Genomic DNA, 27,415 nt, shown 5'->3' with positions numbered 1-27,415 from the left:
ACTGCCTAGTCTCCAGTCTGCTCCAAGTTTGAAAAGGTAATTGAACACAGTCTATAATTACTGGATTAGACACAGATGGGCTCTGTACATTTCAGGGGGAAAAAAGCACTGTTTTGATTCATTTTATGATTGCCTGTAAGGTCAGACTTTTCAAAATGTACTTTCATCTGTTAAATGGTTTCTCAAATTCCCTGGGGTATATCTTCAATAACTGTGATGTTTTAAGCAATTTGGGTCTATCAGATCCTGTCTTTGAATGTAACTAGCTGCCCATTTTCTAGTATTATAAATGTGCATGTAGGTTAATTGCTACATCTCTTACATATTTTCTGAAGTTGCAGTTTTGGGGGGAAAATTTGAAAAACTGTGCCTCTTTCCAGCAGGAATTGGCCATTCTGATGATTTTCACATAAAAATGTTGGCTATTTGATAATAAATGATTCAGTACCCTCCAAGTCCAAGAAAAATAACTGACTCAAGTAAAAAACAGAAACACAGAAACATCAACATTCTGGATATAAGTTTTGCAAAATAAATTTAGTTATCTTAAAATTGAATAATTTATAAAGCATAACATTTTTTACTAAAATCCTATATATTTTTATTTAATACCTATAAATGACTAGGAAGTATTTTGTTGATGCTAAAACAAAAAAGTTCTCAAAAAGAGCCTAAACATAGCATTCTCTGTCACAATAATAATGATGTCACGACAGCTGTGTATAAGAAATTCATCGTGAAAAATATATCTAACTTGGAGACCTCAGGGCCTGCTCCCTTCATGGAGTGCCTATCCTATTTCCAAACATCCACATTGAAACAATTTTTTCCACAGCGCTCTACACAAAATTTTTAATTATGAAAGTCTGTAGCATACTCCGCAACATTACTTAAAATGCCATAAGACATCTTCTTCACTTAGTAACTGAAAGTGGGTTCTTAGCTAACACTGGTCAGCCGGGGGAGTGCTGGACAAACCCGGTTATGGGGCAGCCAAGCGAGGCTGCTTCTGCTCTTCACCTCCTGCCGACACCAAGGCAAGGCGTTCAGTGCTGCTCACCAACCCCCCCGCCCCTCCCTTTATGGCTTCATTTCCTATTCCCAAAATTCACTTCAGTTAACTATTTTGTGTCGCTGATTAGATAGAAATATCCTAATATCAGAGAGAGACTGTAGAAGAATGTAGAATAAGGAATAATCCCCAAACGTTTCCATATTTTAGGAAGTTGATTTTGTATGTATTATGTTTTCACACATAATGAAAAGAGGAATTTATAGTCATGTTATAAAACCTAAGTTTATATTCTTCATGAAGTCACATGCATACAGAAATATTTATACTTAAAACAGAAAAAGCTAACAGCCTCTGAAAAGAATATGTCTTCAGAAAGCTAGATAAATCCAATGCAGATTTACTAGATTTCTAATTTAACAGCCATGTTCAAGAAAATTTGGCAACTGGCAGTCTTTTAACAAATGCATAAATGTGATCTACTTATAAGCTCTTATCACAAAACTTGTGTTTCTAAACACAGAGATTATCTTGTGTTTTAAAATTTTTAACTTGAGTACAACATTTTGCAGAAGTAAAGTTTTACCACTATTTACACCATCAGCCATCATCATTTCATTTGTAGTGTTCCTATAAAATGTGTTTGCAAATATAATGATCTCATACAGACTAGGAAAGTGGCTTTTAAAATTAAATCTATTACAAATGTATCTATGCAAAATGAACAACTGCTCCAATTTTATATTTCACATTTATATGGATTTTCTTAGAACATTTTTCCAACATAAGACATACCTGTATTAAATGACTAGAAGCACAGAGTATGATATAAATGCTGTAAAGAATCACTAACAATTTCCATCCTTGCTCTCCAGAGGGCTCATGTTCAAACCAAGATAATATCAGAACACAGCATTTGTACAGAAAGCCATGACAGATCTCTGGTGCTATTGCTATCCTGTTTTATGCTTTCTCCGTAGGGCACATAAACAGTGTGGCAAGCCAGCTGACAGGTAAAACTGCCGAGAGAGGAGAGTGTCTTCAGATAAAGCCATTTGTGAACTTAAATGTGATTTCACAAGACTGATTACCAAAAATTATGTTTTAAAGTAGATTAACCTTAGTGAGAATATCAAGATTTTTTTAAAGGATATATGTGCTATTAATTCTTTCTTCCTTTTTCTTCCTTGATTCCATTTCCTAAGTCTTAGAAATTATAATATAATGAACTTGATGATTAGTTTTCACCAACACCCATTTTTGGCCTCTCTACTTACTGTAAGTAGAGCTCACAACCATCTCTACTTACATATATGTGTGCTTTATTTTACAACATAATGCTCTAAATAAACTACGAGCCCAAAGTCATGACACTGGCTATAAGAAACAAAAGAAAGCCTGGAGAGACTTCTTTTTAGCCCTTCTCAGAAAAGGCCTTTCCCTTTTTAAACAATTTACATGATGTTTTATGGTCCTTTTAGAAGAGAATTATAGTAAATGGCACTCCAAGTGGGTTGTGTGAACCCACAAACCACTCCTCATAAAAGCTGCTATAATTTTCCAGGACAGGGACAATAAAATATCATACACAAGCCAATGCTAAATCATGGTGTGACCACAGTAACAAACACATTATTTTCATGAAAATTAAGCATGATAAAGCTGACAAAAAGATGACAAGGAAAAATCCTGATGGAGTTTTCTCAATCTACTTAGCATACAAATATTTCCAGAATCTCCCTCCATTTTCTAAGGTACTAATCTAGTACCCATGTTTTAATAAGTAGTTCATTTACTTTTCAGGTAAGAATAAGAAAATAAGTAATTTCAACTGAAACTCAAAGAACCCTTTAGGAAAGACAATCAACCTACCTCAAATTATTAACATTTTTGTTTTGAACCAAATAAGAAGCTTTATGGAAGGTTCCAGTACAATTTCAAGGATGTATTTCCCATTTCAGACCACTAGGGACCAATACATGCTTCCATTCCCAAACCTGGTAGGAAAGAAGGAAGGAGCAATGCATTCCCTTCTCCCCAGCTAAACTGGATTCACTCTGTAGAGCTGCTAAAAGATCTGAACACAAGCCAGAGAAACAGTGATTTCAAATGAGATTTTATAAAAACTCAATATCCATGGTTCAAACAGTTTAATCATCAGAGACACTGAACTTTCCTACATTCCCTCTCCCTGTGGTGGAATTACTGAACATTAAAATTAAAAAAAAAATTCTAAAACCATGCGCTTCTAACTTGAAGGTGGAAGAAACCATTCTACCACACGGATACAGGTAGTACACTACCCTGTAGCTGATCACAGCAGCTTATTGCTAGGTCAAGCATAATACTGAAATTAAGACCTATGAGGCAAGCCAAAATATCTATAAACCAATACAATTTACTGGGTAGTAATAATGGTAAAGTGAAACAGCATTTTCTGCTTAAATCTGTTAATAATTACAAATTCTGGTTAGAGAGAACTATTTAAAATACCCCCAACACTCCTTCTCAGCAAAACATTAGAAGAGAAATGGAATGAAATGATATAAGTCCTAGAAACAGCTAATGGATACAAGTACAACAGACACATTTAACTGTCTTTCAGATTCTTAAATTAAAAATGGATGGCTCCTCATAGGGAAACAACATAGTATTTTTGAACATCTCTCAAAGTTCTCAACTCTTTCTAACAGGGTGCCACTAATTAGCAATTCAAATTTCCAAGAGATTATGGTGGTGATTTCATTTTATCTGCTAAAACTAAGATATCAGACACAAAAATTTGCTCTCCTTCTTCACACACACACACACATACACACACACACACAAGATAAGAGTAATTTAAAACAAAGAGCGAGAGAACAAAAGCTGAAGAGTTGAAAAGTGTAAGAGTCAAATCCTTTCACGTAAAATGCACTTTAAGTACTTTTGCTCAAAGTGGATGTTAAGAAGCTATTCATGGTATTAGATTTAAAGAACAAATAGTCACATTTAAGTAGTGTGCTATTAAAAATGAGTCCATTATTCTTGAGGTTAAACACACAGTTTTGTAACACAAAATACATTGTTATATTTGTTCAGTTGAGTGTTTATCTCTCATATACCCCAAATACCTCTCTGCCCCAAAGCAAAAAACAATGATTCTCAAAAGAGAACTGTGCAAATAATACATCGTTCCAAGGTCAATAAATCTATCCAAAGCAACAAAATTGTTTGTCCAGGTTAATCAAACCCTCCTGCCTAGAGAAATACATCGTTCAGAAAACATAAGACATTTACATGTCAAAGACATACAGCTAAATGATCTCTAAATTAACCATTTCATCAGCCCAACACAACGATGTACAACTTATCTGGTATTACAGATTGATTTGAGGAATTTCTGTAGACACAAAGTACTTTTCATCTCATGCTACAAAATCTAAGCTAACTCCTCCTCAGTTTACCAAAGCCTAGACCCACCTAACCCATGCCTCCAGTCGATCTAGACTTTTGCTTAAGAGAATGCAAAGGTCTACCTATGGCAAAAACCTTGTAAGCAAAGAATTTCTTGAATCTCTTCTTGCTCCACAGCCTGGTTTCCTCCAGGTCCCCTTACTAACATTTCTTTGGCCCCACAGTGTGGGGTATAGGCGATCTGCGTGGCTGGCTATACAGACACATTATGAAGCCTTTACAAGTGACCACACAAACACAATACCACAATGTAGGTCAACTTGTGCACTCAAATGCCAAAGCAAAGCTTATATGGAAGGAAACTACAGACATAAATCTGCACGGGTAGAATTCCACTCAATGATCCCAAAATTATTTCAAGGAATCAGTCTCCAAGAATGCATCATGAAATCAGAAGAGCCCAGCTAAGCTTTAAGAGGGGGGAAAAGAGAAGAAAGAAAATGAAAGGCTTTAGAAGAGGCAGCAAAGGCTTCACCAGTCATTATATCATCGAGAAGGCTCAAACTACAGACGAAGTTAGATACAGAAGATTGTAGAAAGGGTATTTAAAATTATTAACTGATCAAAAATTTGTAGTTGTCATTAAAAAAATACAACTTAGCAATTCAGTTCAGAAAGAAGAATATCCCCGGGAACATACACATCTGTTTAATATTACAAGCCAACTGTCAACATCCTAAGTGAAGTTTTAATTTAATATTTTTTCTTTCTTGATGTTTTACCTTTAATCAATGCCTCATGAGAGTATCAACTTTCTATAAGAAACTGTTAAATATAAAGAAATGTTATTGTAGCATGTTTATAAAATCATAGTTCGAGAACTTTTTATTTTTCCAAAGCCTGACCACAACTTAATTATCTGCAGGACATTCCAGGCTCACAATTGCAAGCTCCAGTTCCCAAGCAATTTTAAACAATATCTACTGTACAGGACAGAGGGTACACAAAAGACCACAACATGGTTATATTTCCAAAAGTCAGCATTAGGCCCTTTAGACATGGTTTTTATTTTCATTAAACAATATTTGTTTCCTCACTAATCATTAAATGGTTTTCATCACTATCGCCTGCTTTCCTTTCACATGTCAGTTGTTAGCAACAGTGTTTGTGTTCATAATAAATAAAAAAGTGACCCACCCAGTTATTTAGAAATGAACACACACGACGTCTGATTCAATGAGTGTTGGAGATTCAGCGACATACTCACATCCTGAATATTGTTCTATTTTAATCTAGACTTTAGAAAACAGTGAGTAATAGACTCTACACAGTACTCTCCTTTAAATCAGTTTTCAGCTTTGTGCTTGCTTCTGTTATTGTGGGCACACAGATCTAATCAGTGGTTCGAGACATTTACTTGGGAAAATGGAAGAGGAAGAAGAAACGACAGCAAGTTCATATTTCTGACCATAATGGAGAGGGGTTGAAAACATTGCCAATTTCTACAGATGGATAAAGAAACCAGCCTGATTAAAAGTACCGTGCCAGAAACTGACTGAACAAACTGACAGGATGACTACCTGAGTGTCCTACAATTTTAGGAATGATTCTGGGGAAGAAACTTTAAAAAGAAGAGTGAGAAAGAAGAGGCAAGAAAAGCTGTATGCTATGAAGTACTAGGAACAATTTTAAAGTAGGTAAAATGTGGACAAAACAAAACTGTAAGTCAGGAATAAAACTGTCAGCCAGTAAAAAAACAGAATTCAATAAATCATCTGAAAAACCTTCAAGTCAGACACTTGCATTGTCGCACTGGGACCACTAGTTTTCAGAAGAGCAAATTATTTAAGTCCCAAAAAGGCTAATTTTGGATTTCAGATGAACTGGTCAGCGGGCACAAGAGTGTGGGAAACCAGCAGAAACACAGCACAGCACCTGCAGGTGTGGGCTTGCCTGTGAAGCGCTTGCAGGTGCTTTACTCATTTTAATCCTCCCAAGTAAGGTACTAGTCTCTCCCTGCTAGGAAGAGGAGATGAGGTGAAGTAATCTGCCCACAGATCACCTGCTAGCAGGGAGTAGAGCCCAGAGTCCATGCTCTTAGCCCAGGCCACAAACCATCCCAGATGGTGCTGCCTTTATCAAAGAAAGAACAAATCTGTTAGTTGGTGGGAGCCACCCCTCTGGCTTCTTACCCTGTCATCCCTCCAAACACTGTTTTTCCCCCAAGAACCACTCCAAGGCCTTCTTTTCTTTTCATTTGAAATTCTCCTTGAGCACCCTCTCTTGCTACAATGTTTCAACCTCCATTTGCTCCCAGGTCTCCCCAATCTACAGGCCTGGCTCTGAAACCTTGCCTGCTATCCATTTCTATATTGCTTGCAGGCTGATCCTCTTCTCACCTGCTGAATCCACCAGTGACCAGCAGAATGAGCACACCTGATTGTGTCAGTCCCCTAGTGAAAGCTTTCTGGGGTTCACTCTGGCCTTCAGGCTAATGTCATTCCTTTCCCATCCGGAAGGAGGCATTCTTTACCTTTCAAGACTCAATTGGGAATGCACCTCTCCCATGCACCCTCCCCTTACACTCTGATAACAGCACTTATTACTACATGATTGTTTGCCTTTAAGTCTATCTTTTCACTAGACTCTTGAGTTTCTCAAAGTCAGTGGTATCTCACTCACATTTGTATGCTACTTAACATGTCCAGCACATAGTGGATGCTCAAAAAACAGAGTGATGAGGAGTAAAAGAATACGGAACTTATTTTCAGAGATATTCTCAGTTCATAGCGATTTTAATAACCTGTCTAGAGCAGAGTGAAGGGGCACAACTTTGAATGTATGCATATCTCTTGTTGGCCACCCATATAAATTGTTCCCATCCTTCTGAGAAAGGAGCCCCTCTAATTTCCTTTGAAAATCATCCTGTCTCAATTCCCTGCCACACATACTCAGGGGAAGTGACACACTGCTCCAGCTCCAAAACTGGGTCCAAAGTAGACTGAGGTAGGCAAAAAAGCCTTTTCCTCTGGAGATGGGGTAGATTTCAGGATAGGCATATGACTCAATTTGAGTCAGTGAAAATGACAGACCCCCAAGATATGGGCAAGTACTACAAGGAAAGAGCAAACTCCTCTCTCCCTCTGCTGGGGCAATACTGGAAGGTGGGGTCTGCTAGCCTCACAGCTCTTTGGCTATCACAAAGCAAGGCCTTGAGGTGCTCAAAGAGACGCAGCACTGTAGAAGGCAGACCAGGGCAACAAAAAAAAACAGGCCTGTGGTAACACTGTGTTGTCCACCCAATCTAGCCAGGGATAAGCCAACGAGCCCTTTGATCATTTCAGCCAATTTGCACTGGGGTCTCTAACCTGTAACCATGAGACTCCCAATAAAGCAAGTTCATGCTTGTGGGGGAAAAAAAAATCAAGCTACATATTTGAAGAAATGCTAGAAAAATGGTGAATGGGAGTAGGTACTAAGTTAAATGGGATAGGCTATGAAGGGAGGGAAAAAGCTAACAGCACACTTCAAAATCCAAACAGAATGCAGCTCAAGATGTGGAAAGAAGACTGCCATTCCAGACAGCATCAATCAGGCCCTTACAGGGACATCCTGCGGTACATTTATGAAAGAAATAAAATTTTATAAAGAGCTAGAAAAATAAATTAAAAAATAATGAATGCTTCTTTTTTATAAGGTCTTTATGAGAAAAAAGAAAAGACTTTGGGATAATTTAATCTGGAGAAAGCAAGTCCTAGAGGCAATTTAACTTGTTGAAGGCTTATTTATAAGGAGGTGACTAAACAGTTGTTCTCCAATTTCATAAGGAAAAGAATAAGAGGAAATTGACTTAAATTTCAGTTTGAAGCTGAAGGCAGGCAAAGGAGAAGAAGTGCTTGAGGGAGAACTGTTAATGATGAAAAAAGCTAAATGAAAACTGGATTTTTATGACTTTTAAAAGATGGAAAATTATATCTGCTGATTCTTTCAGTTTTAGGTCAAACAACTGAACCAAGATCTGAGGAGTTCCCCAAGCATTTACTCCAATACTATGTAATGAAAGTGGGTCAAGGGCCAGGCTCTGTGCTAGGCTCAAGTCATATAAAGATGAAAAAGATACAGACCATGTCCTGTCTAAAGGCAGTACCACTAGAAACAAAAGCCACTGCAGACACTATAAACCAACAGCAGGATGGAATCCTGCTCTCCTTTTCCATCCCCCATGCCCTAAAGTAAACAATATCATGTGGGAAGCAATAGCACTAGCACTACTCCAACAGCAGCAAGCCAGGCCATGGTAACCTTTAAGTAACATAAAACAATACAATGGGTGTCACAGGCCGTATATATTTCCTTAATTAGTAAGTGATATAGGCAGCAATGGTTAGAATTCAGAAGGAGACTAGTATAGGCCAAAATGTGCCTTTCAAGGTAAGAATTTGAGAAATCAAAGGGGGCAGCAGTCCAGGCAAGAAGAACAGAAGCAGCAAGACAAGGAGATAAGGAGGCCAAGGGTACTGTGACTATCGCAGTTTCATCAGAGCTGAAGGGGATGGGCAGGAGAAGTGTGGGGTTCAACCCTGGAAGAGGGGGGAGCCTCTAGACACCAAGCAGATATCTGAGGATCCACTATGTGGGAAATGAGTTATACTGAAGGCTTCTGAGCCAAAAAAAAATGTGATGAAAGCAGCCTTCTCTGTGTTGTGGCTTGGCAGGGGAGAGACGGAGGGCTTGGCACTGCTGCGACAGCCCAGGCTCAGGACATCAGGGACTGAGTCCACACAGCTCATTCCACTAACGGATGCGAGAGGACTCAGGCACTTACTCACTTAACTCACTTCCATATATGTGCTGAACTGTGCTTCATGCTGCAAAGGAGTGAGACAAATCGTCTGTCCCCTCAGCCTGGTCATTAGCTGGCAGGGTTGGCCATGAAAAGGGACAATGACAGAAACAACTGCAAAAACGGCAGTAAGTGTGAAGGAGCTGATTCCCAGAAATTTTATTTACACAAACTACAACATCAAATTGCCAAAATATAAACAGAAAAACCAATCCTGCCAAAGTATCATTTCATGTACATCAAGGGAGATAATGACTTTATTGCCAATTGGATCTATAGAAAAGTATAGAAGCAAATATGCCTGTGCTGATTGAGCTGTACCAAGTAATGAATATTAAGAAAGACTTCTAAAAATGAGGAAAGATCTTTGCAAGTACTGAAATGTTTCCAGATTTCATTTTTGACATAACTGAGATATATTCACAGATTTCCAATCACTTACCCACATGCAGCATTTAGAAGCTTTCAGAAAATTCATCACCTCTCCTTGATATCTTTTTTCCCCTTACTTTCCTTAATTTAATTTTGATTTAACTTCCCCTTGTCACTGCTTGCTTACAAATCACAGCTTGTGTCTGGAGTCAATTAGGGCTCTAAAGTATCCCTCCGTGCCTTCATCTGGGGACCCATTCTTATATATATTTTCTTATTACAAGAGGTAGAGCTAAAAGCCTGTAACTCCAAAGGTTTCCAATCAACCATCACATTCTATTCTTTGGAAAAGTACGCTTCTTTCCATAGTTAAGAAGAAGACATCAAACTATGCATTTTGCAAGGATATTTCTTTTCTACCTGTTATAAAGATGAATTCTCCCTTGGAAATTCACTTGCAAAATAAGGTTGAGGGTGGGTAATAAAGGCTTAATGGCAATAACATTTAAAAAATCTTTCTACCATTTAAAATTAAATATAATTTCCTTATTACTTTAATGAGATCCCTTGGAGTTGAAGTACTTAACTAGTCTCCTTCATATCAAGTATTCATTATGTAATTCCCTTTTAATATTAGTTATGTACACTGTCTATTGGACAGAATAAAAACACACATTTCCACTAAAACAAAAACTGGAGAAGGACATAGCAGCTTGATTCAGAATCTGATAATGGGTTACAGATTCCATTTCAGTTCAGATTTACAGTCAACATGCCACAGAGCCACTTACCACCTCTAACCTTTCTGGTCATATCTGGAAGAAAAATATGAACTGCCACATCACTGAGGAAAAGTATGTTGGAGCTTAAAATACTTGACTTTTCCAACTGCAATGCTGAGCTAGAAAACAGGGGAGAGAAATATACCTCATACAGAAACCACTTTAGATAAAAAGACAGAGATAAATTGTCCAAAGTTATGGCCACGGGGAGGACTTCCCTTTCTCACTGTCTTCAGGGTCACCCGAGGAGGGATGCAATGTGGCCCTGTCCACTGCTGGGTGGAACCAGCCTACTGGCTATCTCATCCCAACCCACAGGATGACTGACATACATGAAAAAATCCTGGACACTTAACTATGGACTATGGATGCAAAAACTCTCTCCCCCATCTTCTGATCTCTTGCTGGAGTCTGCCACTGGTGAACCCCAGGGGAAGCCAAGGGCAATGAAAGCCCACCATACAATCCGTGAAGACCTGCCTCCTGCAACAAGAGCAGAGCCCAGAGGATAGAGTGGACCCAGAAGGGTCAAAGAACACAACATGACATGCGCCATGCCTCCTCTCGTGGTCCTCCCACTAAGCTAGCTCCTCGTTCATCTGAGCACCCCACGCTTTCCCACCCTCAGCGTCTCTGCCCCGTGTGCCTGGCTTACCTCTCCCCTTCATTCCCACATGTGGAAAACGTATGGGTTTTCAGAGACCACTCAAACGCCACCTTTCCTCCCAGTCTCCTCTCCACCTCACCCAGAAGTGATCTCTCCATCTGAATTTCCAAAGTTCCTCTTTTGAAGATTTCTATAATTACTTATGGGGATATCTTAGACATACGAGTTAATACGAGTGTGAAATTATCATTCTCTAAGTATGCTTCTGTATTTTTGCTTGCTATAAATTTCCCATTAAACTATAAATCCATGAAAGCAGAGGTTCTGTGTCTTTTACCTTTGCTCTGCCCTTTAGGAACCAAAACAAGCATATCCCATACTAGATGCTCAATAGACATTTACAAAATGGATGCTCCCTTCTGGGCTCTAAGCTTATTGATGATCAGACTGACCCTTCTATCATAAATCTAAGTGCCTTCCTTATTCATAGGTGGACACTCAACACACAGGTGATAATAAAGTGATTGCATTTCCTGAGTATCAAGAATATACCAAATACAACACTGGCAGCTTCATAGATAGTATCTCATTCAATCCTTACAACAATGCTAAAAGGTAGTACAGGACCACCTTCAGGATAGAGCCTTCTCCACCGACTGCTAGACCTAACTGCTGACGACAGATCACAGCCTGTGTGTCTCAAGGTCCTGTGCTGAAGGAAGTTGCATCCCACATTAGGGCCCTTCTTTGGGGCAAGCCGGTATTGAAAGGTTGGCCAGTGTAGTAATTAAAAAGGCCAGGCCCTTTGCTGTGACTGAACAATTCTAAAAAGCCATCTAAACACCAGAGCTCTCCATGGCCTGACTATCCCAAAGGCAGAAAAGGGAATTACACTTTTTCAAATGACTATAATCTACAAATTGGGTTTCCCTCCTTCTCGGTAGTTTTATTAACTAAACCACAAACCATTTCCCCTTTTCCCCAAAAGCATACCTCAATACAATCTATGCAAAATATGTTATTGCTAGGAAATTATTGATTTAAAAAAAATAGGAAAAATAGGGAGAGAGAAACAAATAAAATTTTTGGTTTGAAGGAAAAAAAAAGAAAGAAAGAAATGTTTGATTCAATAGTAGTAATATTTTCCCCAAATCTAGCCAAGAACTTTCGATGTGTGTGATTATGTACCAAATGTGCCATTAAAAACAGCAAATGATGTGATAACATACAAAAGAGCAAATCACCAGAGAATGCCAAGCAGAATGCAGCTCCACAGGCGGGGGCAGCGCTTGCCCAGGCAAATCCATTCACTTCCAAGAGCCTGCAGCAACAGCAGTCAATCAAGGGACAAGGCAAGCTCTCAACATTGTTACCATCTTACAGCACCAGGGACATCACCTGGGAAGGTGACTTGGCCTTCTGAACCTCGGTTTCTTCAGGAGTGATGGAACTTAACTTGTAAGGACAGTCAAACAAGTTATAAAGCTCTTAGCACAGGGCCAGGTAAAGTACATGTTCAACAAGTGGTAGCTATTATTATCGTTTATTATTTTTAGAATGACAACCAGAAAGCTAAGACATTAACTCAACATTTGTGGATGATTTTCCTGTATAAGTTAAGAAAGTCTAAATTGGAAATCCAGTTGAGTTACAGGAAAATTACTCCCTTTACAAAAGGTTTTACCACAGACTTCCTTTAAATAGGGTCTCCTCCACTGCACATTTTAAATATAATTAGATACTGCTTACTCATGACATTTTTCTAATCAAAAGCTATTAATTCTTCTCCAATTCCTACCACAAGTAAAAACTTGTCTGCTAGGAGCTTTACTTGTTCTGTTTTGTTTTCATTTCAGAAGTAGTATGTGTTCATTAAATAAATTCTGGATGACAGAAGAAGAAAAGATCACCCATAGACCAATCACCCAGAAGTAGCCATGTTTGACATTTTGGTATATTTCCTTCTAGTCAGTATTTCTACGCCTAGAGCATTCTTTTTTTCTTTATTATTTGTTTTTGGTTTTATATACATAGTTTTAATTATAACCAGTGTTCGTATTTACTTTTTTAGCCTAATATGATAATATAAGCAATTATTTTTGTGTTATGACATATTCTTTGGTAAGCCATATTTACCTAATAATTTCTCTCTACCTGGGAAAATGCTAGGCATCTCTATGTAAAGTGACAGCTCTGCTATCTGCCACCACAGTCACCACCATGACTATCATGAAAACTGCTGCTGCTTTTACTCAGAGACCTCCCACTTCTACAAGGTAAGATAACATTCCCTTTTCACTTTCTTCAGTCTTGCTTTTATAATTACAAACTGTAGTCCATTTATAAATTTATTTTCATATGTATCTCTTTTGAGGTAAGGATGTAAAACAAACTTTGTCCCCCCCCAAAGTGCTAACTACCCCCAAACCATCAATGAATACTCCTTTTTTTAAAACTGATTTACAATGCTTTCTTTAATATGAACAAAATTCACACACACACACCCTGGCCTAACAGGTCTCCCTGAATAAGTCATATGTGCATATCTTTACTATATTTTGGCTTTAAAATGTTCTTATATCTGATAAGACTAGTGTCCCCATTCCTCCTCCACTCTTTTTTAAAAAAATCAGTTAGATATTCTCATTTCTTTTTTTCTAGATGAATTTCAGAACTACTTTCAGATTCACTCAAAAAAGTTCTGTTGGAATTCTGATCCAAGCTGTATTAAATTTATAAATTAATTTAGGAACAGCTGATCCCTTTGTTACACTTTTCCTTCCATTCCACATATACAATAGGTTTCTTCTTAGTCGTCCTCTGCATCTGTTGGCAAAGTTTCGAAGTTCAACTGGGTCATCAGCATTTCTTTTAAAGATATTACTAGAAATCCTTTGTGTTACTACTCTAAATGTTTCCACTGCATTTTAAGTGGTCATTAAACAGATACAGGATCACCACTGAAGTATGTACACTTGTTTTGTCTGAAGGCTCTCAAGGCCTTCTGTAATCAGGCCTCCCTGGACCTACTTCGCATCCCCTGGCTTGAAAAAGTGGACTTACACTGGCCTCCCCCCAACTGCACTTGCTCTCTAGTCTGTTCCCCCCAGAAGTGTCCCTCACCAATCTGACCCCAGTCACCCCCTTTCCCATGCTCATCCAGTAAGTTATAACACATTGAATACTCTCAAATAACTAAGTGGTAATTTTCTTCAACTTTCTATTTATTCTATTGAAGAATAAACACAAACTGAATTTATTATTTTTTGCCTTTTTAAGAGATTATAAAAAATTTGAAACAAATTTGGTAAAAATAAAGTTTTGTTTAAAACAGCAACAAACTGGAAGCAATCTAAATGTCTCTCAACAGGCATTCAGGTAAATCAATTATGTGATATTATTTTTAATGGCCAGGCAGCCAAACAAATTGATGATACAGAGTAATATGGAATGACACCAAAAAATGTCCACAATAATATAGTGTTAAATGATCAAGAAAAGAAGATGAAATAAGAAGAGAAGGATTGCAAAAATCCTGTTTTTGTTTAATAGATAAAACGTTTGGAGACACTAAAATTGTAACAATGGATATTTCTGGCTTATAGCACCAAATATGAACTTTATGTCCTTCCTTATTCTGTTTAATGAGCATTTAACTACTTTTATAACCAGATTTAAAGAGAGTCAACTTTGAAAATGTATCCTGCAGACAACAGCCCATTGTAAGAAATATATTTAAGTATTAAGTACAGTATTAAGTACATTTGTAAAATCATACAAAATGCCACCTTTAACAAAAAAAATTTTTTTTTATCTAGATGAAAAATTCTAAGTACACAGGGCCTCAGGGAGAATATCACAAGGCAAAGGGCATTATTATTGCAAAAAGCATCTAAAAAGAGATTCTAGGAATTGCAGAGAGAAGAGTACTGAATCACAGAGAGATCCTACTGGTCTTAAGGACCATCCAGCCAAATCCTCCAACTAAACAAGAACAGTGAGGCTCAAAAAGGCCTGGCAGTTCTTCAAGATCACATCATTAAAAGTACCAAGCTGCAAAAAGTACTTTAAATTCAAAATATACATTCTTTAATTCCTTTCTCAACTGCTCTGAGTTAAGATATGCTGTTACCTATCTCTGCTACTTGGACTACAGGATTTGTTGCTGGAGAAGATATCCAAGAAAAGGTGAATGTTCATTTTACTAGCTTTCTTATCATTTGGCTACACATTGGGTAGAAATGTATTTAACACTGTGAAGTGAAAAGACTCTCTTGGTTAAATGTGGCTTATGAGTTCCATAAGAACATTTCAACAAACATGTTGGCTGTGATCTGCAGGAGGTGGCAAATTATAGTATTCCCAGACTTGAGAACTGGAAAGCCAGAACTGGAAAGTCAGGAGTTAGGCCTCTTTTTTCTTTTCCTTTTTTTTTTTTTTTTTTTTTAGTTGTAGGTGGACACAATACCTTTATTTTTTATGTAGTGCTGAAGATCGAATCCAGTGCCTCACACATGCCAGGAGAGCACTCTACCACTGAGCCACAACCCAAGCCCAAGCCAGACCTCTTTTTAAAGTCAATTTTAAACCTAATGTTTTGAACATAAACAGTTTTTATACCTTAAGCTGTAATGAACATCTTCAGACTTCACTGATACTTTACCCACCAGAAGGAGCAGATGTGGATTTCCACAGAAGAAACTTTAAACATCAAATTTACATGAATTCTAGAATCATATTATTGATATAATACAATCAATCTATATTATATAATCATTTAATATTATATTTCTATTCCCCCAAAATGGGAAAAAATAAATGAGATCAGGTATAATAGAGTTTCCAACTTATTGCAGAAGCTCAAAAATGATTTGATTTTCCAAAATTTGTAACCTTCTAAGTATTGGTTGTAGTGTTCAAAATAAATGAACAAACTGGTAAAGTCATCCCTCTTCCATATCTGCAGGGGATCAGTTCCTGAACTCCTGTGGATACCAAAATCAACATATCCTCAAATTCCTTATATAAAGTGGCACAGTAGCTGCATACAACCTAAGCACATTGTCCTCTATTGTAAATCTAAACATTTTATTCCTAATACAATATAAATGCTATGTAAATAGTTGTTATATTGTTCAGGGAATAATGACAAGGAAAAAATCTGTACGTGTTCTGTACAGATGCTATTTTTAAAAATCTTTTCAGTCCTCAGTTGGTTGAATTCACAGATGCAGATGGCAGATGTGGAGGGTCAACTGCTTTCTGACTTACAAGCTGATGTAAGCTTGATTGATAGCTGCCCTTATGGATGGTTCTATCTGAACATGTACACAAATCTGATTCCAATATGAAACCAGACCATGAACGGGGAGAATTTCACTAAAAATGTCACACTGAGGGAACCAATTTCAGCAGCCCTACCCTAAGAGCTGATACGCTGAACTGCTGATACCTGCCAACTAGAAGTGAGGAAAGGGAGAATTCCTTGACCCACCATAGACTCTACCTGGAATGAAGGAGGAATTCAGCCAACAATCTCCAAGAACCATGCTTCCCCAACGTATTGCAACTGCCATCACCAAGACGAGTTTCCTTTTAAAGCCAGCACAACTGAAAAGAACTGGAAGAACCTGGCATCCACACAGCCCTCAGGAGTCTCAATCCCCATCCATATTCAAAGAAGTGAGATTTGTCTAGTACTTCCTGCCACGACAAACTAGGTCTAATGTGTTGCTGGACTGTGAGGCAGGTCTCAATCTCCCACAATAGGCATACATACCAGTTATCAATTTTGTATTACATACAGCAATGCTGGAGAACCCTACTGGATGCCAGTTGTGCTCTCCAAACCACATTTGCCAGGAAGCACTGCCACTGAGCAGTCATCTACCACCTGCTTCTAAGACCTCTGGGCTCTTAGACCTATTCTTTCCTGTTTAGAATTGAGAAAGTGAGCAACTGGCATCCAACTATAATTTTGAAAAAAAAAATGCAATAGAATTTAATATGATTTAATTTTCCAGTCTTTCTACCTCTTACTCTAACTCCATTAATTATCCACTAAGTTTGCTGAGTCTAACTACTAGATCCTAATTTTAAAAATCCAATATTTGAAACTTTTTGAGTATAGGCATAACACCATAGGTAGAAAATTCCACATGACTTCATATTATGAGATGAGTCAAAATGCAGGTATACTAAAAACATCCTAAAAAATTGACTTCTGACTATGTGTGTAAAGCATATTTTGTTTTTAGAGTTAGGTTCCATCTCCAAGATATCTTATTATGTATATTCAATTATTCCCAAGTCCAAGAACTCTAAAATCCTAAATACTTCTGGCCCCAAGCCCTAGAGAGAAGGGAAACTTGACCGCACTGACTTCATCTCCCTTTCCTGTCTATTCCTACTATCACTGGCTCCTCAGCTTTCACCTGATTTAATGTAACAGCCTCCTAATTAGCTCTCTATGTCACACTCCAAAGTGATCATCAATATTGCTTCTGATTACTTTTAAACATGAATAATCCTTTAATGCTTCACTTGTAAAACTCAGAGCCTAACACCCAAACTCCTTATGCTGCTGAAAATGCTCTAACCCGAGAGCCAGCAAACTTTTTCTCTAAAGGGTCCTGCAGTCCACACTTTAGGCTTTGCAGACCTTTGCAGGCCACCACACTGCTACTGCAGTATAAAAGCATCCATGGTCTGTATGTAAATGAATGAACACAACCACATTATAATAAAACTTTATTTACAGGAATAGGCAGTGGGCTGGATTTGGTCTGCAGACCCGAAGTTTGCACCTTTCCTCTAACCTAATCCAGAACCACCTCATCTCCCAGCCAGCGCCTGAACCCTCACCCTGGCCTCCTCTAATAGATGACTCTCATCACACCAGTCTTGCCTCTGCTTCCCCAGTCAGCCCGCTGTGTGCTTCATTGTCCTTGTTCACTCTTCCCTCTCCAGGAATGTGACTGATCCTTCCTAGGTCTGGTGGCAGGGTTCACAGCCTTCACGGCTCAGTTGGATTCTTCCCAAAGAGTTAGTTATCCTTTATATGCACTTTCAAAAGGCTGGGACATATGTCTCATTGTTCTTTGTGCCCTCACAGTGCCTGATATATATCCCATGTTCAATGCTTACTGGATAATGGAATGAATCAATTACTAAATAAATATAATTTCAAAAGTTGCAATTCTCACAAGTCTTGGGTAAAATTCAGAAGTGCAAACTATACAAAGGGCTCACTATTATATCATGAAGTTTCTGAGCATGGTTATGGTATACACTCAGCTATTACAATCCATAAAAACACAGCATCATGAAGCCTTGGAAACACCAATGTGGAAGTTTTTATACTCTGCTTCTGAGTCTTGTAGTTAGTTTCTCAAGAAGAGAGGAAGGCAGGAGAAGAAGATGGCTCATGAATACCTTCTCCCAAGCCCTCTACCCCAGCTTCAACCAAAGCTACTTCTCTTCTTTGCAAATAGGTTTCTGCCTCGTGTATTTTTTAAATCTATGATTCAACACACTCATGCTCGGTTTGCAAACTGCCCACTGGACCTAAATGGCTTCCCAATCTGTTCCTGTAATCTGGCCTATCTCTTGCCTTTCCTGTTTTTCACTTATCTTTTCTGTCTGTTGCCAGGGGCTGCTTCTTTGAATCATGTTCCCTACCTGAAATCCAAATTTTACTATGATTACATTCAGTCTTTGGACAATGTACATTTCCAGCTACCCTAGGTAATAATCCAGGCAGTACCAACGCACCCTTTGGGCCCCAAATTAAGTCAACACTGCCCTGAGAAGGAAATTAGGAGGACCTGGAAAGTTAATGCTAGGAGAGTTACATCTGTCAGTCACATCTAATTCACTGCACTCCCTAGGTCTGTTTCTCTCCAACAGACTGTGAACTCTTTGAGGGAAGAACTAAACCTTAGCAACAAAATTAAAGCTACTATTTATGTAATATCTACTCCACAGACACTGGGCTAAGTGAAAATGTATATTGTGTAGCATTCAGGCTCATGGTAGGATTGTACATTTTTACAACTGGAAGGAGCCTTGGAAAGAGATCATCTAGTCCTCAAAGAGAAAGCTAAGAGACACAGTAGATTAGCATTTAACTCAAGAAATAATGTATTGAGTGCCTACACCCTGCACCGTTCTAGAAGCTACAGATTCAGTGCAGACCACATATAGCCTTCATTTTCAGGAAGCATATATTCTAGTAGATAAACAATAAATAAATAGCCATATGTTAGGTTTACAATGAAATAAAACATTGTAAGGGAAAGAAAAGGGGTATCAGGGAAGTCAAAGAAGGCCTTGATTGAAGAAACTTGAAGTTAACAGAGATCAAACCATGTGGAATCCGGGAGAAGAGTTCCAGGTAGAAGCAACACTGCAAAGACCTTGAGATTGGAATGTGCCTTGTGCAGGTGAAAGCAACCAAGAAGCCAGGATAGTCAAAGTAGAAACGCAAGAGGAAGGTGAGAGGAAATAAGGTCAGAGAAGGAGTGGACTAAATCATGTTGACTCTGAACCACCTTAGGAACTCTAGATTTCAGCCAGGAACTAGAGATCAATTCCTAAGAATAAATAAATGAAATTTAGTTTTCACAAAAGCAAGGCATAATAAACAAAGAACAAAATCTCATCTGTATGCATGATTTGAACACAGCCTGCTCAACAACTCAGAATCACTATGATCTTACTTACAAAACATCTTTGTTTCCCCAGAAATCCCTACAGTTATCTAGTTATTAACACAGTGACCAAGCCCAAAAGATTATGCAGCAGCCCAATTCACGGCTGACTTCCTGTTCAGAGCCCCTGCTGCCTCTGGAAATGCAGCTGGACTGTTTACAGGGGTCCTGGTTACCTGGGTGGCAGCTTTCCCTAGCCTCTGAAACCTTTATAGATCAGTAAGAGAAAAGCTGCCACTCTTCAGCATCTCAGGTCCTTCCCTACTCCCAAAGCCTGTCATTATAAACCCACAGCTCTAAGTTCTCATTCCCCTTGGAGTTGAAGACAACCAGCAGGTGAGGTAAAAGCATGTCGGGCACTGTGGCAGGACAGGAAGGGAGATGGTTGCTGGTTGGTCTGCCTGCTGTCTTGTACTCCCTACTCCCAGAAATAGCACTCCTTTTCCACAGTTCTAGTGAGGCTGGAATCACTGTACTCAAGCCACCTATTGGCCACAGATTGAAGTGGACATATGATGACCTGATCAATTAAAGAACTTACCCCTATGGCCAGAGGTCTACAAGAGAGGATTCAGAATCATAACAGAACCAATTAAGAGTCTATTCCTGGAGTTTTATGCACAAGAGCTAGAGGAATCAGCTCAGAGTGTGGATTTCCCGGTTATGTTAATTTATATTAAGAAACTATCACTTGCAACTCAAAGAATTCAGACCCACACAGAATACCTTTTCTCATTCCATCTACCTAACCACCTTCTAAGGTTGCTACTACTCTATTTTAGACGTGAAGAAATTGAAGTTAAGTAACTTACCAAGTTCATACAGGTTGTAAGAGGTACTCAAATTCTGTCTCTGCTCCAAGTCCCATTTCCTATTAGCCCAAGAAGAAATTGCCACTCAAAAGCAACGGAATTTTTTATTTATAAATTATAGTGGATATTTAAGGGAAGAGAGTGAAATAACATCAACCTGGGTTAAAGGACCTGGCTTCAACTTCTGGCTGTGCTCCAGGACCTCAGCTGTGTAATTTGGGGCCAGTCATTTTACTTCTTTACCTGAGTATTAGCCTTCACATCTATAAAAGGATAAGCCTGGACGAGATAAACTTGAGGTTCTTCCTTTTTTAATTTTGTTTTGGGGGGTGTTCTATACTAGAAATTGAACCTTGGGCCTCATGCATGCTGTGGGAGCACTCTATCACTCTACCTCCCCAGCCCTTAAGATCTTTTGAAGGTTTTGTTTTGTTAGTCAATGGTTCTGCTTAAATCATACAATTAAGTTTTAACTATATGTCAAGTAAGATGCCAGGCAGATTGCAATTGAATATCAAGTCCAACAGTTGGTAATGGCTCCTGGGACACAAAGTCAAAGGACCCACTGGGAAATGAGCACTGGCTTATGTGGCTGACGGGGAGGAGAGAGAGGAACAGTGGCACCCTCACCACACATGTGCCAAGGCTGACAGAGTTTCACCACGGCACAAAAATGCCTTTCTGAATACACCCAGTACTTCTGCTCCACCACGGGTGCTGTCTGCACCTACACAGGATTCACTCACTCCTTCAGGCACTTTCTTGGCTTTCCTTCACAAGCAAGCAATGAAAGTACAAGACAGCTAAGTGGTTTTGCAGACTACAGCTTGGAGCCACCGAAGAAAATATGTCTACACGTCCTATGTGAGAGGAGGGAGGAGTGTTGAGAACAAGAAGAATCAGTATCCTTCCTTATATTCATAATCTCATGAGATCCCAATAATGAGCTTGTGGTTTAAGTACAGTAAAATCAAGCCCTTTTTATAGAAGTGAGACTCAGATATTACAGCCCAAATTCACCCATATCTAAGTAGCAGAATCCAGATTTGAATCCAAGCCCCAATTCTATTTGTAATCCCATGGTCTTCATCAGTCCCATGCTCCAAGTGAGTTAACTAATCAACTCTCAGTGCAAACTGGTGTATTCATCATTACACAGAGTTGTTCAAATAATGTAAGTTCCTCCCCCCAAATCTGAAATGCCATTACTGTTGGTTTGTAATTTATGGGCTGGCATGCATTTCAGTCCCAATTACTGATATAAATTATGCAAAACATAAATTAAATTTATATTAGCAAATTTAGCAAAACTGAACATAAAAGTTAAATATTTAAAGGAATGATGGAGAAGAAACCAGCCTGAGGGAGGGAAAAAGATCTAATTTCAACACATATGTTAAACTTAATATACTTTCTACAAGGATTCAGTGAGATGGAAATCTGACATCAGGCATGTTTTGTCCAAAATGAGGAACAGAAGAACTGAAATTGAAGTAGGTAAAATGTATCCTAGAAATAACAGCAATGCTTCAAGGAAGGAAGTTAGCAAAGTGCATTATTATAACTTGCTACATTTCCTTATGTCTGACTATGGAGTTAAACCCAAAATAGAATATGTCCTCCTAGTACCAACCAGACTTTGTGTGTGTGTGTATGTGTGTGTGTGTGTGTGTGTGTGTGTGTGTGGTGTGGTGTGCTTGGGATTGAACCCAGTGCCTTGTGTGTGTAAGGCAAGCACTCTACCAACTAAGCTATATCCCCAGCCCCCAACCAGACTTTTATGTGTAGGTAATCCAGTCCAAACAAAATGCCAACCACACCTTGACACACCAGACTGTGGTGAAAGCACAGGACTCCATCACTGACTCTCTATTGTAAGTTTCACAAGGAAAACAGGGAAGAGCTGCAAGAAGAATAATGCACAAAACAGCTACAATATCAAATCGAAATTCCTCAAGAGAATGCAAGTTTTTCCCATGTCAAGAAGGGATGTGGCTGCATTTAATTCAGCCCGTGTCCCTACTTACAGAATCTCAAGCCTTGATATTCTCCCACTTTGTTAAATAAAAGAACTGAAACTTTCAGGGACACCCAGTCTAACCCTGTGAACAGGTACAAAATTCTCAAATATTTCTGACAAGCAGCCATCCTTCTGTATAATTTCCTCCAGGGGCGGGGAACTCTAGCACTCAGTACCATGTCACTATCCCTGAGGCCTGTTAACTCAAAATAATCTCAAGCACACTCTCACCATTCAGGGAAAGGTCCAAAGGGTCACAAGGCTCTCCACAGGGCTCACCAAGCCAACTGCACTTCTCACCTCTATAGTTCCCAATTCTATACCTGATCAGGACCCTAAAATAGTGCAGTACTAATAAACCAGTTTTTTTCAGAAAGGACCTTCGAAAAGCCAAAACTGTGATCTTCATACCACAGTTCCATTAAAGGAACTCAGGAACAGCCTGGGCCAAACTGAGAGTCAAAATGCTCTACTTTCTCTTCCTCTCATTTCAACCTGGGAAGTTCCCCTTTGAGATCTCTCTCTCTCTCTCTCTCTCTCTCTCTCTCTCTCTCTCTCTCTCTCTCTCTCTCTCTCTCACACACACACACACACACACACACACATGCACATAATCAATGCAGTTTTGTAAATCTTCTGTTTAAAGCAGAAGAAAAAATAGGAAGGGACCATCTTATAGATAAATAAACTAGGATCAAAAAAGTTGCTTAATAATATCCTACAGCTAATAGTTGCTGGGTTAAGACAAAAATCTGGTCCATTGGGCCTTCTCCTGTGCTTGCATGGACCATGCAACTCTCACTGACCTTAGGACAAGGCACAAACTCCACAGAGTGATCTCTAAGATCCATCAAGATCTCTTCCCCCACCAACCGCCTGCTACGCCACTCCAATTTATTATCTAAATGTGCCAAATTCGACTCACGTTCAAATGTTTACCAAACTAACTTAGGTCAGCCTGTTACCTACCTCACACCTTTGTGCATACTACTTAGCCCAAGATGCCCTTCCCCACTTTATCTGCACTGGAACCAACAATTCCTCTCCTAGATTTTGTTTCAGATATCAATGCCCCTATAAAAACTTCACAGTTCTCAGACAGAACTGACACTTTCTTCTTTGTGCCCTCCACAACACCTGTAAGGCTTGTTGCACCTGTTTTGTTTATATGGCTGTGTCCTCTACTGATCATTTTATATCATACTACTCTAAGATGGTACTAGTCTAGTTCAGAAGTAGATGTGGAACAGATTTTTATTGATGGACAGAATTTATTTACCTGGTCCAATCCCCCATGTGATCATTGAACATCCTTTCAAAAATGCCATTAATTTGTGCTAACATATATTTTAAAAAATGAGTGCCCTAAAGTGCCAAGCATTGGACTATGTGTCAAGCAGAGGTGAATGTGGAATTATACTGTGGAATTAATGAACCTTAAACTTCAGAGATCTCTCATTTGTACCTTGCAAAATTATGGACCTTTTTGTGTGATTCTGTATTTTTATTTATTAAAGAAAGGCAGAACTATATAAGCTTTAGACCCCACAAAAACTAGAACCAACCTTGGTGCCAAAGTTACCAAACTATATAAGGCAAACATTATCTTTCCCCTTACGGAGTTTCTGGTTTAGTGGGAAAAACAGACAACCGTTTGTCCATTCATTCATTCAAGGAATGTTTCCTAAGCAATGCCATGAGTCATGTGTCTGAGATGAAGCCAACACGTCCCTGCCCTGAAGGAGGAGGTTCCTGCTGTCAGGAAGAACGAAAGCCTGCTGGGTCCAGCCGACAGACAGCAGTTTAGAGGACTGGGTATCAGAGTCACCATCCTAAACTAGTCTCAGGAGGCAAAGGGAAGGGAAAGTGCAGCTGGAGTGGGTCGGGGAGGAGGCAGACAAGCCGACCCAAGAGGCCGCACGGAAAGTCAACGCTGTGGGACGTGTCGCGGCTCAGGTCTCTGGGGACATCGAGCTCACTGCCGCACCGAGGAACCCGGGAACCTGGCGGAGGGGAGTCTGCTCCCCGGGCTCCCAGACCGGCCTCCCCTTCCTCAAACAAGCCTGCCCTCCGGGCCACCGCCCTGACCCCGGGACCGCGTCCTAGCACCACGCCCACGCGGCCGGATCTGCAGCGGGCCCGGGGTCCCGGTCGCCTTCCGCCCACTCTCGCCCGCCGTCGGCGTAACCCCCGGCTCACCACTTCGCGGGCGCGGCTGGAGAAGTCGCCCTTGGGCCGGGGACTCCGACGGAACAGCTCGTCGCGGCTGCCCTCGGGCCCGCCGCCTACCGCCACTCCCAGCGCCTTGTTCCGCGTCTTCACGGTCTTGACGCTCGCCCGGAACAGCAGGGTGATGTCCACCGCCATGGTGACCCTCACCCGCGGCCCTACACCGGCCGGCCCACGTCAGCAGCCGGCGACCGCAGAGACAACCCGGCCACGGGAGGACCGTTCCGTTTCTGCACACTTCCGCCCGGCAACGGCGACGCGAGAAGAAAGGTTCCGGCCTGCGCCCAGATCCTGTGGCTGGAGAAGAAAGGTTCCTGCCTCGGCCTGAGCCCGCGCGCGAGCGCACCTTCCTCCTCCTGCGAACCTCGGGTGGCCTGGCCCCGCACAGACTTCCGTGTGCCCCGGGAGCGAGAGGAGCGGGGAGCCGAAAGGCCCGCTTCCTTGTCGTGGTCCCCTGACTAACTGAACCCAGGCGCTTCGGTTGCGGGCATGCGGAGGAGCGCCACCTTGACCTTTGCCTTCAGCGACTCACCTGAGCAGGACCGAGGCAGAGAGCGAGGACATCCGGCTGCAGGGAGAGCTTGGACCGTGCAGGTGTCCAAGAACCAGCCGCTTCTGCAAAACGAAGCCAGCTTCTTCCTCCGAGTTTACTGAGAATAAAATGGGAAGACGCGTGTCGAGTGTTTCTAGGCTCCTAGTCAGTGTGGCCCGCTACGGTAGCCACCGCGTTGGTGATGTCATTGTTCTCAGGCTCATTACTTACGGTGAGGCAGAGACCCTACAGAAGGCATCCCTGAGCAGAGAGCTGGGGATGAGTAGAAATTTAACCGACGCAAAAAAAAAAAAAAAAAAAAAAAAGTGATGTTCATCCCTGCTATATCGGTTTTAAATGTACCGTCTTGAGTTATCGTTGTTTTAATTGAATACAGTTTAGCCAATGAGGTTTCCCTGCATTTTTGGTTCATGGTTCAGTTTTAATTCAAGATCTCGTTGAGTCCAAGGTTTATTGTTTTTGTTTTCCTTGGCCTTAAAGAGGAGGCACAACTGGAATGTGCATTAAAACTGGTTTTAATGGTCAACAAGATTAAGTTATTTTCCTAATAATACTAAGATGCTATTTGCCTTTTCACTCTCATTTTCTCAGGAGTTGTGTAGCTGTGCTTTCCAGACTCTGATCTTTCAACAGACTAAATGCAGACCAGCTGTCTTCTATTAAGCCAGATTTCAGAGAGATTTGCAGAAATATAAATACCATTTTTCTTACCAATTTTTGTTGTTTTGGAAAGTGTATTTTTTCAGAAAAAGATATCATTATGTTGATATGTAATAGACATTAATTTTAGATGAATAAAGACCTAAGTTTTTTATTTTATTTCAATATGATACATATCAATAGATAAAATCCATATAAACAAAAGTTGCTTAGGACCCTGAATAATTTTTGAATGTAAAGGAGTTCTGAGATCAAAACATTGAGAGCCAGTCTGTTAAACAAATAAGTTTATAAGAAATAGATGTCAAGAAAATATACATTTACCAGCAAGGAGGAAGAAAAGGAATATTAAAATCCAGATTGCAGTCTCTTGGTCCTAACTGTATGAAGAAAATAAATTTCCATATGGCTTTCTTCCATCTATGAGAAAGAGAGAGTAAGAAAGAAATTACAAAATCTCTGCCAACAAGGATTCTGTCTTGCATAAATGGCTCTTTGTTTTATGGAGACATTAATGAGTCTTTGGCTATGCAAAGGTAGGCCTGAGGCAGAGTTGAAGGAAAGAGAGTTAAATTGCTCTGCATAATGAACTGAGGGGGATTGAATTAGGGGAAAGCGGGGAAGCCAGACCCAAAGAGTGGGCTAGGAAAGTAGAAAGTAGGTAATCGGAGGGGACTTCGGGAGGAAGACTGAGCTCCACCAAACCTGCCTTGTGAGTGGTGCCTTGTGTGAATAGTGTGTTGTGTGGTACGATTTGGGGGCAGAAAGGTAGGGACAAATATTTAAGTGAATAAAAACATAGAAGATAATGGTAGAAATGAGACAAGTGCGCTCAAAACAGCAGATTATAAAATTTACAGATTACTTGAGGTTTCAAGTGACCATAAGTACACAAGATTTCCTAGAAAGTGCACATACTAAAGGCCTCTTGTCCTGACCAACTGGCTTGTTCCACTCTGCTTTCTATTTTCCTGCTCTGCAGTGAGCCAGATGTTGGCCCCTCCAGAGCTCTTCAACCTCCAGGTTCCTAGAACACGTGAATGTTAACATACTTGCATATGTAACAGTCAAGGTTCTTGCAATAAGCAGATGATCCGAGATTACCCATGTGAGCCTTAAATCCAATAAGTGTCCTTATGAGATAAGAATTTGAGGATATAGGAAAAGGTAGATTGAGTTTCACAAGAAAAGTGCCCATGTGTGATGGAATGCAGGAAATGCCCATGAACCTCTGAAATGCAAAACAAGTGTTCCTGAGCCACCCAGCTCCTTCCCTTGGCCTGAAATCTTGAACCATGCCCTTGCCCACATAAAGTAATGAGTGAGCCTATGGAGGTGCACACCTGTAATCCGAGCAGCTCTGGAGGCTGATGCGGGAGGATCTCAGAGGATCTCAAGTTTGAGGCCAGCCTCAGCTT

General features: G+C 40.0%; 1 protein-coding gene across 9 annotated transcripts in view; it reads right to left on the bottom strand.

Annotated features, from left to right (window-relative positions):
- Positions 1-25,030, bottom strand: part of Stx18 (syntaxin 18) — a 145,132-nt gene extending 120,102 nt beyond the window's left edge. For 6 of the 9 annotated variants that reach the window (XR_013425684.1, XM_078021025.1, XM_078021022.1 and 3 more), the window contains exon 1: positions 24,755-25,030. Coding sequence is in view for 8 of the 9 variants with exons in the window: in XM_078021025.1 (XP_077877151.1) it covers positions 24,755-24,922 (168 nt within the window). In the remaining variant the exon portion in view is untranslated. The remainder of the gene's footprint in view (positions 1-24,754) is intronic. The other 3 variants (XM_078021027.1, XM_078021026.1, XM_078021028.1) reach the window with 2 other exon arrangements.
- Between the last annotated feature and the right edge of the window lie 2,385 nt (positions 25,031-27,415).

This window comes from Ictidomys tridecemlineatus, chromosome 9, assembly GCF_052094955.1.
Source record: "Ictidomys tridecemlineatus isolate mIctTri1 chromosome 9, mIctTri1.hap1, whole genome shotgun sequence".
NCBI lineage: Eukaryota > Metazoa > Chordata > Mammalia > Rodentia > Sciuridae > Ictidomys > Ictidomys tridecemlineatus.
The sequence above is the reverse complement of the archived record's forward strand: the minus strand, read 5'-3'. Positions and strand labels throughout refer to the sequence as shown.